This window comes from Typha latifolia, chromosome 6, assembly GCF_019914945.1.
Source record: "Typha latifolia isolate L0001 chromosome 6, TyphaL0001v2, whole genome shotgun sequence".
NCBI classification, from domain to species: domain Eukaryota; kingdom Viridiplantae; phylum Streptophyta; class Magnoliopsida; order Poales; family Typhaceae; genus Typha; species Typha latifolia.
In genome coordinates, this window is record NC_133091.1 from 12,723,853 (window position 1) to 12,743,716 (window position 19,864).

General features: G+C 36.0%; 1 protein-coding gene across 1 annotated transcript in view; it reads left to right on the plus strand.

Moving 5' to 3' along the window:
- The first annotated feature begins 1,591 nt into the window (after positions 1–1,591).
- LOC140790436 (uncharacterized) overlaps positions 1,592–19,864 on the plus strand; it is a 30,198-nt gene continuing 11,925 nt past the window's right edge. The window contains exons 1-14 of the mRNA XM_073140533.1: positions 1,592–2,123; positions 3,302–3,674; positions 5,257–5,411; positions 5,559–5,798; positions 9,793–9,902; positions 9,989–10,066; positions 10,161–10,267; positions 15,426–15,520; positions 15,608–15,723; positions 15,838–15,941; positions 16,036–16,113; positions 16,276–16,354; positions 16,877–17,045; positions 19,534–19,604. Coding sequence (XP_072996634.1) covers positions 3,319–3,674; positions 5,257–5,411; positions 5,559–5,798; positions 9,793–9,902; positions 9,989–10,066; positions 10,161–10,267; positions 15,426–15,520; positions 15,608–15,723; positions 15,838–15,941; positions 16,036–16,113; positions 16,276–16,354; positions 16,877–17,045; positions 19,534–19,604 — 1,758 coding nt within the window. The 5' untranslated portion in view covers positions 1,592–2,123; positions 3,302–3,318. The remainder of the gene's footprint in view (positions 2,124–3,301; positions 3,675–5,256; positions 5,412–5,558; positions 5,799–9,792; positions 9,903–9,988; positions 10,067–10,160; positions 10,268–15,425; positions 15,521–15,607; positions 15,724–15,837; positions 15,942–16,035; positions 16,114–16,275; positions 16,355–16,876; positions 17,046–19,533; positions 19,605–19,864) is intronic.

Below are 19,864 nucleotides of genomic sequence, written 5' to 3' on the forward strand. Positions count from 1 at the left end.
AAATTAAGGGCCCCTATTCAGGTCTCGGACCAGAATCGAACTCATTATGACCCAAGCCTGCCTTCTTGGCCCATTATATCACACAGAACAATTATAAGAGCAGTTTAGATTGGAACATAACAATCAATTGGTGCATAATTACCCTACTATTCACCAAAAGATCTCTAATAATTTGCACATAATTGGTATTATATTTTGACATTAACTTAATAAGCACAACCTTTTTAGGTGTTTTTCCCTCTAATTTACCTGCCACTAAAAGGGAGTGACTCCTTGGCTCGCACCTAAAAAGGAGGGAAGTTAAATGGTGGGAAAGGTTTTATAGCCGTTATAAATTCAAATATTGAATGTGCTGACCATACTATAGCTAAATTCCCTTGTGCTAAATAAGAAAAATAAAAGACGAGAAGCTCGCCCATCTCCCCTTTAGTATGCTCTCATATGATAAACTCACTCCTCCCCTAACAAAACAAACTCCCAAGTATACACCTCTCTATCCACATCTAAATATCTAAACAGTACGTTCCTTTTTGTACAAATACTGTCTACAGAATACTCGTATGCTAAAAAAATTTCAAATTAATTTTTTATAAATGCCCATAAAATCTATGTCCCTATTTTGAAGTAGATAATATGCAAAACCTGATGACCCTTTCGAAATATCATCACAATTTTCCACTCTCATAGGGTTTTTTTTAAAAAAAAATTAATTAGAAGTTTCACAGTTAATGGTCATAAATCATAATTAAATGACAGAAAAATCAGGGGTGAATATAACACACGGAAGTGACCGGATCCTTGGATTAACTCTCACCGCCATCGAGACTATATATATATATTTATGAGAAACTTGCATTTAACGCCTTGTCTTTTCACCTATTTGTGGTTTCACCCTGTATATCTAATATTTACAAATCCAGCCTTAGGTTTTACTTAATATGGGTAGACAATATATTGAGTTAGATTAAAATTAATTATACTTTTAATAGATGATATAAAGATAAAATAATAAAATGCTCCTATCTTTCTTCTTCTTCTTTTTCTAACGTTTGAGGAGATTTTTATCTTCTTTATTAGTTAAATGTTTAAATTAAAAAATAATATGAACCTCAGAAAAAATAAAAATGAGTTTTCTTAACCTTCCCTGTCTTTTTTGTTTATATATGTCTTTTGAGAAAGAGGTTGTGAGATGGTTTATATTGGATTAGGGTAATTTAGTAGTTTTTAAAATGTCGTTAACTTAATTTTGGGGGTTAGTTAAGTTAACAAATATGAAAGCTGAATATTTTCTAGGAATATTTGATAAATACCGGGTTTTTTTTAAGTGCAGTTAATTTAATCTTAGAGTTTAGTTAAGTTATAAAAATGATAAGAGAATATTTTCTATAAATATTTGATAAAATATAGGGTTTAGTTTGCAAATATTAAATTTAAGGGTGTAGATCACAAAATGCGATTTGCCTATGTTTGTTTACATACGTCTCCGTCTCGGTCTCTCTCCTATATTGAAGGCGAGAGCGGTGACCTTATCGCTCTTTATTTTTTATTTTTTATTTTTTATTTTTACCGTAATTCCGCTTTTCGCCCTCCCAGCCCCCAGGTAGAAAAAAGAACAGAAGAAAATAAAAACTCCCCCAAGGTCGAACCCGAGACGAGAGAGGGAGAGATAACTCGACGGTATCCTTGAATCATCGCCTCCCTCGCGCTTCGAATCGCCGACTTCCTCCCGTCCTGGCCGTTCCAGCCCTTGGATTCGCCCCAAGATCGGCGGCGTCTATCGGAACCCTCGTAGGAACTCACCCCTTTTTGCTTTGCCCATCCAGTAGGGAGATCCGTCTCGATAGGGCTTGTGGAGAGGAAGCCTATTCCGCCAATTCGAGGAGGTTATTGATATTTAGGGATTAGATCTTGCCTGGGTTTCTCTGGGGTTTGGATTTTGTTTAATTTAAAGGGTTTCGCGGATTGGGAGGGTGGGATTTTGGTGTTCCTACTGATTTTAATCTCGAAAGCAATGCGGCATGGAGAGAAGCGTTGTTAGGTTTTGGAAGGGCAGAAGGGTGGTCGCTATTTCGAGCAATTGCTCGCCTGGGTGAGCTTTCTGGGAAGCAGTCGTATTTTTTTATGTAAGTTTTTAATCCTGTTCTTCTTTTTTCGTTTATAATATTGCTATCTTTTTCTTATTGGAGTTCTTGCAAGTTACTAATAATAGTTGGGCGGGGTTTTATTGTATTTGCAATTAGGGTTTGGATTAACTTTGGGATTTTTTTAGATTCTCTAGAGAGTTTTGTTCCGTATCTAATGTTTGCCTCTCTAATTTCATATTGTGCAAGAGAAATGCATATAAACTTGGTAATGGATTTATCTGGTTTTTAGTTATATTTACGATGTAAATTCAAGAAATTTAAGTTTACAAGGGGCATTCTCATTAACTTGGTACTGAGATTTAACATAGCATCACCCTTGTTGGTCGATGCCATGCAGAGCAAGTGCATGAAATCTCCTGATGTAATTTTCTTTTCTTGAATACGTACACATCTGGCCAAACTCATTATTTTTGGTTGGTGTATGTAAAGTTGAGGAGGTTTTAATTAGATTAACAACCTAAAGCTTATAGGACAAGTGTGACCTAGAAAGTTCGAACTAGATGTCTCTGCTGTTAGGAACTAACATGTATAAAGTATAGACCAAAAGGCGCATAATAACAGCTGCAAGGTTGTCTATTAACCTGGTCATTTACTTGATTGTGAGACACTATAGTGGATTGGATCTAAATTCTTGATCTCTCATGTTTGGAAATAGAAGAATGGCATATGAGAGTTGCATTACTTCTTGTTGTCAAAAGTGGGTGACCTCTTATTTTTTTTTCCTTCCTCTGTTGTATCTGTTTTTTCTGTGTCATGAATTATGAGTGCCTGCAGTTCATTAATCCATGAATTTAAGTAAATTATCTCACTACCTGGATCAGACAGGAGTTTAGGGTATCTCCTTTTATCTATCAAGAAGGCCTTGTTGGACCAAGCCTGCCATGGTGACTGCAATCTTCCAATCTGCCATTTCCAACAACTATACCATTGGTGTGGCAGATAAATGGCAAATCCGCTATGGTGGCCATTATGACCAATTCTTGGACTGAGTTTTAATTATACCATAATGTTCACAATTTGCACATATTAATTGCCCCACATGCTACTTCCAAAGAGTAAATATTATATTTCCTTTGTGGAACTATTCTTTCTAAATTCTTGGGTTCCCTTAATCTGATATTGATTCACAGATTTCTAAATTAGAGGTCTGATTTCAGGCTCCACGTGTTGGATTATGAATTTCAAGAAAGAAAAACCTTCTGCTGATGAATCTTCTCTCAGTATGGCACCGCTGAACTTTCCAAATAAGGTTCTCGGGAAGGTCAATCCTGTGAAGCCAGAGATGACAACAGACCTTCCTGCTGAGGTTGATGTTGATGTTGATATGAGGGAAGTTTACTTTTTGATAATGCATTTTTTATCAGCTGGGCCATGTAAGAGAACATATGGACAACTCTGGAATGAGCTTCTAGAACATCAACTCCTACCTAGAAGATACCATGCTTGGTACTCAAGAAGTGGAGCCCGGAGTGGGAATGAAGATGATGATGGCATGTCACTTCCATTGTGCTACCTCAAATTGGTTGAGAGGTATAATCTATCATACCAGTTTGCAACTTAAAGTGTACTTGCATCATTTTGTTGGCTAATCAATTGAGATTCTGTTATCTTCTTACTGGTGAGTTCACGTTATTTGTTCTTTTCGCTATTGAAAGTTGTCATCAGAACTGGATCTGTAATTTTTTACGGTAGACTCCATTTGGAAGGTGGTCATTTTTTTTTTGGTTTTGAGGAGCTCCTGCTCCCATTTGAATAGCGATTGATAATTTTTACTATCTCGGAGTTAGATTTGTGAAATTGCTATCCAAATTTCCTGCTAATTTGGAATATAATTGAAAGTTCGGTATTTCTTGTCTTTTTCGTACTGGCATTTACCCAACATTAGGTATTGCTTGTATTTGGACAATCAAAAATAACAAGTTAATCTAAATAAAACAATAGCAATGATGATGTAAGAGATGATCTAAGGATCTATGTAATTTGCCACAATATTTTGGAGTGGGTTTTATCATAGTTCCAAGTTTTCCCTTCTATTTTGGTTTCAGCCTAGTTAAAAAAATGAAACTTTCCAGTTAGTTTTGGTCGGCTTCGATTTTAGTTCCGCTGTATTGATTTTCAGACTTCTTTTGGTAGATAGTCTTCTCTATCTTATTTTCCATTGCATCACACAGAATCTAATAGCATTTAAGCAATGAGGTTGATATGAGTTGGATTCAAATTAAATCCAGCTTTTGTATTTATAACATACATTAATTTTTTTTATTATGATCATTTTGGTTAGATGTTAGTTTCGAAGGACAGTTTCAAATCGGATATGACCGAAATGCGAAACGTTTCAATGAAACATTTGGGTTTTAAATGAAACTTCAAACCATGGGTCTTATATTTAATTTTCATTAACCCTTCTTAGTTCAACCCACAAGTCCTGTGAGCAGTGCATGCTGCATGTCATCAACAACTCGCCATATCATTATAATACAATCATGATTCTATGCCACCTCTACATCAAACATGATTTGAGATATTGAGTTCCTATTTGTTAAGTGTGATTATGTTATAGCCTAATGTTCGCTTACACAATAAAACTATGGTTTAACTTCTGGTGTAGAAATGTTTTGGGGATTTATTTCTTTGAGCCCTTGGGGCCACAATATTTCGTGTCATCTATATGATCTGAGATGTTGATGATAGCTCTACGCAAGCATGTGACATATGTAAACATGCTTCTTGTTTTGTGTACTTCCTATTTTTATTTCACATTTGCTCCTTGCATTTATAAAAATATGATTTTGGAGACCCTATGCGACAGAGCTTATTATAAATACTTTTGTGATGTAAACCAGATTAAGATATTAGTCTGCTTTTTACATGGTGCCTGAAAGTTTGTCATAATGGAAAAATGTTGATAATGGGTCAATACTGGCTTTTCTTTTTGGCACAACAATAGTTCTGTTCTCTAATAGTGGTGTAATATTGTCTGAGGATAATACAGATCTTTTCTTTCCATTTATCATGTTCCTCTCTGGAACTCTATTGGCTAATAACTTTTGCCATCAATAAGCATATTGTTTTAGAACATTTCTTCTTAACTTGATTTTTTGTTGTTTACCAGGTACCCCCACATTGGAAAAGATCATTTGGTAAAGCTTTTGAAGCAATTGATTCTGAGTTATCCCCCTCAATTGCATGGTGCGGTCGGAGGGGCCGTTCCTAATGCAGCTGATGTCCCCACGCTTCTGGGTTCTGGTTCTTTTTCTGTTCTTGCATGTATGCCATGCTTTCTTTTTCTTTCCACTTTTGGTATATAAGATAGTTGGCTTATTTTTGGATTGATGATCTATATCTACAGATCTGTTTCTTGGGTTGATGATGTTTTCTTATTCCTGATCTATTGACACTTCTTGTTTCTTCTAGCTGATCGGTACAGAGAAGATACAGGATCTGTGAAGTTACCTGGTTATTTGCGTTGGCCTCATATGCATGCTGATCAGGTTCGTGGGTTAAGTTTGAGGGAGATAGGTGGTGGTTTTACAAAACACCATCGTGCTCCATCTGTACGTGCAGCATGTTATGCCATTGCTAAGCCATCAACTCTAGTTCAAAAGATGCAGATCATAAAAAAGTTGCGTGGTCATCAGAATGCTGTCTATTGCGGTGTGTGACCTTCTTTCTTTTCTTTTGTCTGCAAAGTACATCATCTATCTTGTTTTCCCTCTTTGCGACTAGGTAGGAATTTCCGGTGTGTACAAATGATCAAATGCACGTGCAAATTATTTTATGTTAGTTAAACTGCACGTTTGGGATGGTATATGCTCGTTGTAGGTTGTTTAGTTCATCTATCTCTCTCTTTTGATGAATTTTCTATCAACGAGGTTGTCTTGGCAAAAAATAGATATTGTGCTATCACTAGGGCTGATGAAAGATTGGTCAGATTAACTCTGAGCCGACTTGCTCCTGTATTCTGGTCGAACTGGATATAGGTGCAAAAATCCTATTCGACAGATATGGACAAGGATAAATGTTTTAAAAGAAGTCTAGATACGGATACAGGTAGAGGTAATCTTGTTGGATGTGAATACAAAAACGGATAGAGGATAACCATTTACCTGTGTAATATAAATAACTAAGTTAATAACCCGAATATCAGTCTCTACCAGACCCTATTTATCCCCCCTATCCATCTCCATCTCCACCCTTATGTATCGCATCCATCGCTCTCAAACGCTACATCTCCACCTTTCTCTCTCTTCACCTACCACCACCCCATTCATGTTTGGCTCTCAGATCCATCAATGATCGAGATCAAGGACCCGCCGACCACTGAGATCTTTGTCAAAGCCTTTAATCCAAATCAGTCGCAACCCTAGCTTGAGCATCCTCTCTAGTCACTACCACCAACACTGTCGCGGATTCTAAAACCTAGCCGACGATGAGAAGGAGCGCCTCCTTGAGGAGCACCTTGCCTCTAACCCTGATAATGTTAAGTTGCTCTATGCTCTAATGGAGGTCAAAATCTAGGCCAAGAAGCTCTCTTAGACAATCAAAATCATTGATCTTAGGAGGTCGCCAAAGCAGCATTATTAGCACCACCATCACAACCACCATGGTCCAGGTGGATCTTGCTCTGGGGAGATGAAGACTGGTTCTTCGTCCGCCTCTGCTTTGGAGGAGAAAAACATCGAATCTTGAAGTGATATTTTGAATTGCTTGGAGAAAGGTAAGGTTGAATATTTTTGCAGTTACTGTGTTTGTTAGAACCTATACTTTATCCTATCCACGAATGGTCATGCCATGGATTCAGATCTGTAACTTAAGTTTTATTTGAAATCAATCCGACTACTCGACCCACATGGGTGGTCTTCCTCCTCGAGTCAGCAAAGGCTAGGGCATCCGGGTTGCGATCGGCGACCTCGGGCACGACTGGCGACGGCGAGTGGCGAACGACGACGACGATAACGAAGAGTCTTCAGTGAAGCATTGCTAGGAGGAGTGCCATGCGGCACCCCTCATGCCACGTGTTGGTACGTCTCCGGCACGACACTTGTCGACCGGCACACCTCGTGCCGGTTGGCACAACCATCATTGATCTTGTCTACCCGGTTATCGAAATATAGTTGGATTTGTCATGTTCTTTCAATAAGATTTTTAAACCTTGTTTTAATAGATTTAGGAGTTTTATCTTGTGTACGATAAATTGTTTCACATTTCTTAGCATAGGTAAAATTCCTGTATTTCTTCTCTCTCTTTACCTTCTTCTTGCATTTTGATATTTTTGTGGCAACATGACTAATTGTAATTTGATGTTTCTTGTTTTTAATTTGTTGTTATAGTGCAAATATCATCTGATGACTTTGAACAACTTTTTTTTTTTTAATGAACCTGGACAACCTAAGACTTCAACTTTGCAGAATCGATCACTAGATCTCCTTTACTGGAGTTAGCAATGATCCTTTAAACATATAGTTCTCATATTGACTGTGAATCTTCTTAGGCTTATTGCATCTATATTAGAATTTTGATTTTTTTCGTTACTATGAAGTATGAATAAGGTGGAGTTTTAAAAGCTCATGTTTCTTAATTCTGCTCTCTTTATCAATATGACAGTATTTGAAGTTATTCTCTCTAGTTGGATATATTGTCCTGCACTCACATATTCTAATATTTTGGTTATGGTGTTGATCCTGTTTGCATACATTCTCTTGTGGGTCGTTTACTGATTTTAGTTGTACACTTGTACATATATTCATTGTTTTTGTTCTCTCGTATATGTTAGTCAATATTCTTCAGTTTAGTTGGTGCACATTGTCTAAAATTCCTATAGTGAATTGAGTAGACAACTGCAAATATGTATTTCGTCTCTTATGGCGGATTAGGCCAACGATGGCTATGCCACCACCAACACGCCCTTGCATGCCATTGGCACGCATTTAACATATTTTTAATAAAAAAATTATAATATTTAATGATGTTTTTGGGTCTTTGGCATGTCAATCTTTAATTGGTTTATATATATATATATATATATATATTAAAACCTACATTATAGTATTTTTTTAAGATTATTTTTGTAGATGACCTATTTTATTAAAAATAAAGCAATAGTTAAATATAAATATTATTCAACACATAATATAACTGAATATATTTATTAAAACTAATATTAATGGTTGAACAATCTATAGTATGATTAAATACTCTATAATATAATTGAACACATAATATTAATTGATAATAGTTTAATAATTAAAACTAATATCTAGTTGAACTTAAAATAACAGAGAGCATCAAAGACTTCATTTGATGATGATTGATAAAAATAATTTTTTTTAAAAAAAAGGTTCCACATCGGCACAGAGATTGGCACAAAGCGTGCCAATCAGCACGACCATCCTTGGATTATGCATGTATTATAGATAGATACAATTGTGTAAAACTTTGCCATTTAATATTATCTACAAGAATGTATGTGTGTGTATATTCATCGTTTCGCAACAACATATCAAATTATTTGTATATGTGCAAGTTTACAAAAAGTTGACTTTTATCCATTGAGCATTGTACCATTTTATTGATAGATAGGGTTCGTATTCATATTCAGGTGAAAATCTGATCTGTATCTGTTTAAGATTTGAGTTATTTCTAATCTGAATCATATCCATTTAATTAGGTTATAATTTTAAATTCTGCTGTCTGTCCAATATGTGAATTTGTATCTGTTGTTGGAATAAAAATATGAATCAGATGTGTGTTGAGCAATATCTGATCTGTATCCGATCCGTTTATATCCCTAGTTGTCACTTTACACAATAATTATAACCCTGGTTGGAACCAAATTGTAATTATAAGCTAAGAATTTCTTCTGGACTTAACCTGCCGTACTGATTCGGCAAACATTAATTAAGAAAATTCTTCTCACATTGCTCTTGAACCAATTAAGGCAGAAGCCAATTTTTAAAGTAAATATGCTTACTACTCATTCATTCCACTTACAACTTCTACATGCTACTTGCTATTCACTTATTCCAACTTTTAATAGGCAGCTGAGTTATTTGTCACAGGGACAATATAGTTGGAAGTGAATTAATCAAGCAATGTGCTGGTTTTGGTGACAAAGCACCATTTCTGTAGACAAGATTTTGGTTCAACTTTTTGATCAAATTAATCTTTTGTTACTTTACCGTCAACATCAAGGACATTGTTGTTTAGCATGAGATTTTTTAATTTTTCTAGCTGATCCTAAATTAGTTTCCAAATTTTTCTCCTCTTTGATTGTCACTTTTATTATTTTTTTCCTTGCATGTGATCAAGATCTACTCTATAGTATCAGAATGGTTACTTTTTTGGTTGGGACAATGGTACTGTCTAAAACAACTTGGGATTCCCGAAGGAGAGAAAGATAAGCAGTATTTTCCGCTAATATATTAACAACCAAAAAGTTCTTTCCCTTTTCTGGTTATTACATCATAGATTTATTATTTTGTTGGTTTTTTGCACTTAAAGTTAATTATGTTCGTGATGCATGTTTAGGATTTTATCTGGCTTCTCCTATTCGTTTCTGAGTTATTTGATTCTTTATTGATTTTGTTTCTAGAATTTGTCGTACTTCTGTCTTGTTTATTTATTTTTAATTTGGCTTCGGTTTCTCCAGCTACATTTGATCGCTCAGGGCGTTATGTGATTACTGGTTCGGATGATCGTCTTGTAAAGATATGGTCAATGGAGACTGCTTTTTGTCTTGCCAGCTGTCGAGGACATGAGGTGAGTTGGATGGTTGCTATTTGTTCAACTTTGACTATGGAATATGTTTTCTTCTGTTCTTTTAATGATATTATATGCCATCAAAGGGCGACATTACTGACCTGGCAGTGAGCTCAAACAACGCTTTAGTAGCATCTTCTTCAAATGATTTTATCATTAGAGTGGTAAGCTTATGACTTTTACTGTGCTTCTGTTTTATATTAACTTTTTGCCAAATTTATCTTATTATGCTTCATTTTTCTTTGCTGACTAATGCAGTGGCGTTTACCTGATGGGCTGCCGATTTCAGTCTTAAGGGGTCATACTAGTGTTGTGACTGCTATCGCCTTTAGTCCGAGGCCAAGTGCTGTTTACCAGCTTTTATCGTGAGTATTATATCTTTTCTTATTGTCTTTCTTCTTTCCACTCATGTTTGGCTGGAAATGTGTTTTTTATTGACTTAATTATCCATGGATACTGGGATATAGGAAGATCAGAGGTAGTCTTATTTGGTTGCATTATAGGGGTAGCTGTTATCATTACATTGGACTTTACAATATAGATAGAGGGAGAAAAATAGATCCACCATTTTAGAGGATCTATTATCTTTTTTTAAAGCTTCTCTAAATCCTGGGCCTGCTACTCTGCAGTCCCTGCAAAAATAGGTCTTTTTGGTGTGGTTAGTTGGATAAATTTTTTTATGTGTTTAAAATTGGTCAAAACTACCCCCCTCCCCCATTGAGGGGCCTGCTATGCTGACTGAGAATATGAGTAGGGAGATGTATTGAAGCCTCCCGCGACATTGTGCGTAGGTCGGGGTGTAAATGAGCCGAGCCTAAGCGAGCCGGCTCTGGCTTAGGCTCGGCTCGAAATTACTTTCAAGCCTCATAATTTTGCTCAGGCTCGGCTCAGCTCAGCTTGAGTCCGAGGCGAACCCAAGCAAAGCTTGGGCTTGATTAGAAGATGAGACGGTGGCGGCATGGATGGCGGCTTGCCAAAGGAGTCGGAGACAGATGGAGGAGGAGGCGACGACGAGGAGATGGTGAATGAAGGAGGAGGAGGAAGCCGACGGAGTAAACGAGGAGGAGGCCGACGGAGAGGAGGGCGTGGCGCCGTGGTGGTGGCTTGTCGATGGAGGCCGACGGAGAGGGAGGAAGTGGCGGCGCGTGGGGTGAGGCTATGAGTGGTGATCGGGTGGATGAGGGTGAGGGTGAGGGTGAAGGTGAAGGTGGGGTGGGTGAGGGAATTGAGGGTGATGGCCTGATGGGTGAGGATGGGGAAGGTGACGTGATGGAGGAGGGTGAAGTGATGGGTGAGGGTGGGTGAGGGTGATGAATATTGAATGGGTTACGGGTGAGGGTGAGGATGGGTTAGTGAGGGACACGTGGCAATATTTCTTTATGCCACGTGTCTTTAGTTATAGCTAGTCAGGCTATCGAGCTGAGCTTGAGCGAGCCGGCTCTAGCTCAGGCTCGACTCGATATTAATTTCGAGCCTGTTACGATAGCTCGGGCTCAGCTCAGCTCTGACCGAGCCGAGCCGGACTCGAGCTTCACCCGAGCCGCTCGTCAAGCCTGATAGCCCTATGCGTAGGCATCTCGTTTTGTCTGCTTGTGCCTATCCTTGGATTTTCTCGTGCAAATCTATATGCACCCCTCCATCCTGTAGTTGCCTATCTATAATAGGTAAATGAGATGAGTTTGAGTGGGCTGAAGTCAACTCGGCTAAGGATTCCTGAAAGCCAACTCGAGGTTGGCTTGAGCTCTAGTTGAGATGGGTTAGTGCAAGCTTGAGCAAGTATCGAGTTGTCTCATGCTCAACTTGAATGGCTCGGATTAGTGAAGCAATTATTTATTTTAGGGGAAAAATACATCTGCCACAAAACTAGAAGTCAAACCCAGGTAAGCTAAGAGAAAAAACTGTAGCTTTACCAACTAAGCTACATTCCTTAAAGCCGAGCTCGACTTGAGCTGGCTTAGCATAAGCTCGAGCAAGTACCAAAATTGGGTCATTCTCGGCTTGCATGGCTTGGCCTAGTGAAGGGATTTTACATTAGGGAAAGTAGTACTTGTTAACCACAAATGTAGCATTTAAACCTAAGTAAGCTAAGAGAAAAACCGCAGCCTTACCAACTATGCTACATTCAACATGCAAAAAATATGCTACCTTATTATATATATGTGTATGCATACACAATCGAGCTAAATCAAGCTAAGGGTCGAGACACAAATGAGCGCAGCTCGCGAGTTGGCGAGCTCTTTTGACATACATATCTATAATAATGGATGTTGGATAAGAATTAATGTACCGGTTGACAAAGGGTATGTCTTAACAAGTTTCCGACGCTTGGCATTGGTGGAGCTGAAGGAATACCCCTGTGCTGGTGCGTGCCGAGGCATGTATTTCTCACATCGAGCGATATTGGCACAGTATCAAGCATGGTTCAAAGTATCGGTCGATATGTATTTGCATTAGCCATTACCAATCCGAAACTGGGGTTGAAACTAGTTTTCCCTTGGTTTCAGCTCAATATCATCCGTATCTGTCTAATATTGGTCGTATCGAGCTAGTATCGGTCATATCGGCTATAAGCACAATTTTGGTTTTGATTGTGATTATACAGATTCATATAATATATTGGTTCTAACTTCAATCCAACTCAGATCATCAATTCTTGATGTCCTAATGTCTCAAGCACCACATTTTACGTTTTCTTCCTATTTTCTTACTCATTTTGTCTTCTTCTTTTCCTCTTTTTTTTTCTAATTTTTTTCTCCACCCTCTTTTACCCTTTCTTTTAACACTTTCTACGGTTACCAATGTTGTAAATGTGGTTGTTAGCCTTATCTACAAGGGGCTTAGTGCCATTCTATTCAGAGGTGATGACAACCAGAAGCACATGATTTATTTATTGAATTCATCTAGAATTTGGCATCATTCTTAGTATATTTACCATTCATATTATTTTATTGCCACCTTATGTGAATAATATAATTTCTTAGCTTTGGCATTTTTATAAACTTTTAAGATTTTCTACATTTTATATAATTTTTTTAGAATTTAGGTAATGAAAGAAATAACATGAAACCAAAATGGTTGATAAGTGGCAGAAACAGTCGATACTCATTTTTTTCGATGACCGATATTGATATCAATATCCAGATGCTTGGTATCGAATAACACATATTATTTAATATAATTTACTGATAGGTTTATGAGTTTAAAATGACTAACTTGCATTTATATTTTACAAATTTAATAATAATAATAATTATAGTACTATTTGCATAACACGTACTCAATTTCCCTAAAAGAATAAATATTTTTCACTTTTTTATGTCACATCAAAGTAATAGTTATATCCCTATTTTAAATCTTCTCTTATCTATCTATAAATTCTCTTCAAAATAAATATATTTTACTCTCTATTTTTAAATTTTTTTTTACTAAGTATGCAATGAATTATAGAGTGGTTGCAGACTTAAAAGTTAGCTTTTAAGCTACAATAACTCACTATTGTTAAATAAAAGTTTGCACTACGAACTACTTAAAATATGTTAAGAAATATTTAAAAAATAATATTAGAAAATATTTACAAAATATTAAAAATAATATAGCCTTACACCTAGGCTTAAAACAAAAACAAAAGAAAATAAAAATAGTAATATTATATTATTACTTAACATAAAATATTAACCTTTCATCATTTTAGAAAAAGATAAAAAAATAATATGTAAGCCTATTAGCGGGCATGTAAGCCAACGACTAGGCTTAGATGCTGTAGTAAGCTTGCAAATTAGTATTAATTTTTTTTTAATTGATTAAGAAAATAATATTTTTAAATTTTATCATTAAAGTCAAAGGACATTTTGGTCCATTAATTATATATATAATTTATTCCTCTTCAAAATTAATACATTTTTCATATTTTTCACATCATATCAAAAGTAATAATTATATTTAGCCTAGTTCACAGCCAAACACTAAATTTTTTTTAGCCTAGTTTAAGATACTTAAATCAAGACTAAGAAATGAAGCCGGCTAATTAAGTTTGGGGATTAGCTTCAAACTAAACAAGGCCTTAAGTATTTTTTTTTACATTTTAAAGACTAATTTAGGGGTGTACAAATTATATATGTAGCTTAATATTGTTAGATCTACCATTTGTAAGAGCCATTCTACATTCTAAAATACTTCAAAATGTAAAAATGAAATAGATAATTTGATTTTCCCTAAAATTTCCATCAAATTTGAGAAAGTTCAAATTAATATGTCAAATTTATTCAATCTGAGTCAAATTAGTATAGAAACATGTTATACTAACTCTAATTGAGCTGATTTGCATTCCAATTTTACCATTTTGGTCAATCACAATATGTGTTGAATCATATTTCTATTTGACTATTGCTATATTTTTAACAAAATAAGTCATTTACAATATTTTTTAGGGGTAAATGACTAATAGGGCTTAATACATATATTAGAACCTAAAATATGTATAAATCCTTAGTTAGATGCATGCACACTGGGGCGTGACAATTCGGCACAACAATCCTTTCTCCTGCATCCAACAACAATTTGACCTTGATAAAGTAAATTTTTTTTTTTTTTTTTTTCTCTGCTGATTCCTGTTGAAATAACCAAAACTTCCAATTGGAACTGTTGAGATGTTTTTGGACTTTGAATAGAAACTACCCTTAGATGGTAAGCATGCAAATGCTTGACTTTGGTAGAACCTTCATTAATGCGTGTTAGAAGAGGTGTAGTTTCTATTTGGTATTCCTTACAGCAATTGATGCTCAGATTATGTTCACCCAGATTGAACAGAGTCCAGATGTCTTAAGAATGCCATTAATAGGACAAAATGGTGCTTTAGGAAGAACCAAAGAGTTGCTGTGTGCATTTGCGCGAATCAGGTTCTTTGAATGAAATCAACACCGAATATTAATGGCAAAAGAAGGAATAGCTGCAAGTGTACCATGTTTCCAGAAAGCAGCACCGAGAATTCAAACCCTTATGAAGTGTAGTAAAATGAGGAGTAAATTCAATGTGGAATAGGGATGACTGCGATCAAGTTGGCTGGATCCTCTTGCTCACATGTCGGTGTTGGAGGCAGTCTCCCTAAAAAAGGTCTAGGGTTTGAAATGCGATGCAGAACCTAATCTTGTTATCTGTAAAAGTATACTAAAATAGAAAAGAGATGTTGTATAGAGTGCTTATTACCTTTTGAAATGAGAAAAAGATTACAAATGATTGGGCTTATGTATAATACAATACATGATAAGATTCATGTATAGTTGCTTCTTGGATCACTGTATCTTGTTCTTGAGGATATGATGTATTGGCGTACGGATATAGTTTGGCTCTATAAGATATTATGGACTTGCAATATTAACTTACATATTCTGATTTATTGGTGTACTGGTACTGTATCATTGGTTCTTGCCCGAGCATGTGATTGAATTTTTTTTATCACAAAATGTATCCTTGCTTTATTTAGTTTGTTTGATTTTTTATTCTTTTATATTATATTTGGCTGAGCAGGTCCTCTGATGATGGGACATGCCGGATTTGGGATGCTAGGTACTCCCAACCCAGCTTGCGAGTATATATTCCAAAACCTCCAGATGCTGTAGCTGGTTAGTTAAATGTTTATTGGTTGTTATGCTATGTTAGTCGTTTCTGTCATTCAGGCCCTTCATTGAAAATGATGAAACTGATGCCAGGAAAGAGCAGTGATCCTTCTCCCAGTACCTTACAGCAAATGCATCAGATATTGTGTTGTGCATTTAATGCTAATGGAACCGTATTTGTCACTGGTAGCTCAGACACATATGCAAGGGTATGCCTTCGTGCAACTTGTGTAGTTTGAGAACTAAGTTGATTTTACATACATATGCTCTGTGGAGCTAAAGAATTTGAGATGTTTAGGTTTAATGGGGAGTGTTGGTTGCAGGTGTGGAATGCTTGTAAGAGCAGTACTGAGGAATCTGAGTTACCACACCATGAGATGGATCTGTTATCTGGCCATGAAAATGATGTCAATTATGTCCAATTCAGGTTTGTTGGATGCATTCCCAACCTTTTCTTCTTTTCCTTGTTCTATTCTTTTCAATAAAAAAGTATTTCAATCAACCTTTTTCTCGTGGTTCAGTGGCTGTGCTGTGGCATCTAGATCTTCTACAGATTACACTTTGAAGGAAGATAATATCCCCAAGTTTAAGAATTCTTGGTTAGTTTGTACAATAGATAGTGTTGCACAACGTTTTTTTAATATTTTCTGTGAATTCCTGATTTGATAATTACCACTTCTAAATGTTGCAGATTACTTTGATTAGCGCTGGTTCTTAGTTCCTGCTATATTACTTACTTTGGATGATCTTATGCTTCCCAGGTTTACTCATGACAACATTGTCACCTGTTCTCGCGATGGTAGTGCAATTATTTGGATTCCAAGATCTCGACGATCTCACGTAAGCACAACTTGAGCCGCGAGTTGTACTCTTGTTTCTTCTTGAGTTACCAATTTCTCTGCCACTAGAAGATGAGTTGCACATTGAAAATCAACCAAATCTGAAAATCGAACTTCTCACATTGATGTTTCGGCGTGATTTCCCTTCTTGTCTAATTTTTAGGAAGAAAGAGCTGTCTTTTTTTTTGTTTGGGGGGGGGGGAGGGGGGGGGTTTATCTTTTCTTTTATTGTGGTCAGGGATTCTGTCAATTGTCATAGATGGCTATTCCCTTTTGCGGATTGTTAATGATTGCTTTGCCTAATGATGTTCAATGAAATTTCCTTTGAATGGATTTGTAGTAAATTCTTCTCTAGATGAAATAAAACTGCATGAAGAAAGTACATGGGCTTTTCTAAATCTTAGATGCTTCTATTGAAACGTTGCACCAATATGCACATCCTACTGTCCTGTTATATTTTCAACATTTTTCAAGATATTCCTTTCTGATTGTACTTCCTTTTTTTTTTCCTTCACTGTATTAGGGAAAGGTCGGGCGCTGGACACGTGCTTATCATCTTAAAGTTCCTCCACCACCCATGCCTCCCCAACCTACTCGTGGGGGTCCACGCCAGAGATATCAGCCAACTCCCCGTGGGGTTAATATGATTGTATGGAGTTTGGATAACCGTTTTGTTCTTGCTGCTATCATGGGTAAGTTTTGGCCTATTGTTTCATATTGTATCATTGTTTGAACAAGTTTGGATAACTTGTGTTATTGTTTGATTTGTGATGCTACTGGAAACATACATGTTGGTTGAAACTTGTGTTTAGTTATCAACTATTTCCAGATTTAGGGTAATTATTAATGCTGAGGTTTCTGTTAACCAGTTTTAAATGAGCTTAGTTTAAGATAGATTTTCTTGATATATTTAACTTGCCTTTTTTTGACGAAACAGAATTGCCAGTTTAATATCATACATATTACAATATATTGTAATAAAAATTTTTAAGTACGGTTATTTATATTGGAAGTTAGACGCATGTCACTGGAGTAAGTGGAATTTAACCCACTTTCTATGCCCTAAAGCTGTATGAGAAGGATGGCAAACATATGCTTGATTCTTTGTAGGCAAAGGTAGTGACTTAGGCGTCCACCTTAGCCAGGGCAGTCACCAAGGTGCCCTATCTATAAGTTAGACAGGTCTCAAGGTGGTTGAGCGTAGCCACCGCCCACCCAGGCAGTCAATTGGGCGCCTAAGTAGTCAGTCAGGCTCTTAAGTGCTGGTAATAAGGTGGTTTTCAAGCCTTGTAAGGCAGTAACAAGTTATAGGATGGATATTGAGTAGGGGTGTTACTGGATCCAAATTATCCATTACCGAATTTGTTTCAAATTAGACTATTTCGGAGTCGGATCTTAATCTTATGATCCATATTATGGGTTGGATTCAGTTTGAGTAGTTTTGGATTCGACCAGTGGGATTTGGAGCAGATCATGACTAAATATCCATCTGATGGGTATTTTGAGTTTTTGTTATTATTATTTTAAAGTCCGTAGATAATGGTTATGTAGTCCAATATTTAAATTATCTAAATAGAAGCTTTGGATTTTCCTAATTCCTATATTTATGAATAATCTTGACACTTGATTCTCTCAAAAAATAACCTTCGTACTACTATTATGTTTGCTTAATATGTTAAGCAAGTGTCATTTTTGGTGGGATGATTAAAATATTCGCGCTAATTTTTAGCTATTTAACTATCATAATTCAGTGTGAAAAGCTGTGACTTGTTGCTTTGGAAAAAAATATTGAGTCTGGCCTAATCTGAAATATTGTTTTTATTTTATTTTATTTCATAATATACTGGTTATTCGCGAGGAATTCGAATCTGGTCCATTATCCGATTGAATTTTAATCCGATTCGAGTCCGACCTAATCTGAAATAAATGGATTGGATATGGATATTACAATTACTATTTTTTAAAATCTGATTTGAGTTTGAACCCGACCAATTTAAATGGATATGGTTCCAATCTTTGTACATTTCTAACCGAATTCGATTCGGTTAGACCCCTAGTATTAAGTAGAAGGTACTCTTCCTACTTGTGCCCAAACCTACCTATCATGTAAGTTCTAAGGGGTTCTTAATCCTTTTTAAGTGGTTGCTTTTTCATAGTTTTTACTATCTATTATCTTCATTTCTCTTTCTTTTTTCTTGTAATGATTAGCATTAAGGACCGATCCCGAGAAGGACAACAATAAAAAGGTTGTCGTGGCTACTCTAAGACTATTCATGCAATGGCGATAACGAAAATTGCCTTATTCTATAAATGTTGAGGTTTCACAGCTTTTGTTTTATATTACTGCCTTACTTTTAGGCGGCCTGCCTATGCACCTAGGACCTCTTGGCCTCCCGCCTACTCCTACAGATTTTAAAACATTGGTAGTGATCCAGTGGCTTGTCATGGTAGGGATTCATCAGTCACTTGAGGGAGGGAACGCTCTGTCACTTGATGATCGGAGTTACTTCAATATCAATATCTTCATACCATTATCAATATGAATGATTAGTTTGACAGTTGGTTACTACTTAAGGATTTTCCTCTCATGCTGAGAGTATGGAGATTCGTTGATTAAAAGAAATTATGTGCAACCAGAATCAAATCCTTGAATGATTATGGTTGCTACGATAATTGCCATATCTAATAGCTGGTTGTTGGGTTTATGTCCAGCTTGGAGCATATCTCCTTGGTTCATGACAACAGAAATTAACTTACTTTTCAAAAATAAACCTCAACTATCACCATTTGAAATGTTCACTATTGTCTACATATTAATGAAGCAGAAGTACAAACAATCGATATCTAAAGGTTCGCGACCTCTTTAATGAAGTCATACTCTGGCAGATGGATCTGAGTTGCTGTATACACATATTGAGTTTTAATTTTTTTAAAAAATAAAGTGACCTTTCAGAGAGTGCTCTTCCGTTATTAGCTTGCTTGATATTATTTTTTCTGTTAAGAAGCAGAACCTCTTAAGTTTTTGATTTTATTATTTAAAAGCATGCAACCAGGGTATTTTATGCCAATCTATGCTACATGGAATTTTCTTGTTGTCATTATCGTTGTAGCCACTGCGACTTTTTTTTAAACTCCTTTTTTGCTAATTTCAGTGTGTTACATATATATGTTTTTTTATAGATTGCAGAATATGTGTTTGGAATGCTTCTGATGGTAGCTTGGTCCATTCGTTGATTGGTCATAAGGAATCTGTAAGTTTCTGATGTCATTTACTATTATATGTATTTTTTAGTATCTATTAGGTTTTGGTCTCTGTCAATTTCAATATGATTTATTTCATTGGTGAGATATAACATTCCTATTTGATGGATTTCTGACCCTTATAAGCACATGGTCTTGGGAAGCATTTGCAGTTATGATGGTTCTTTCTTGTTCAATATGTTTTGGATTTTTAGAAGCACAACTTTCATTGGATAACTAATTGATGTAATTAATTTTTTGTTTATTAGAA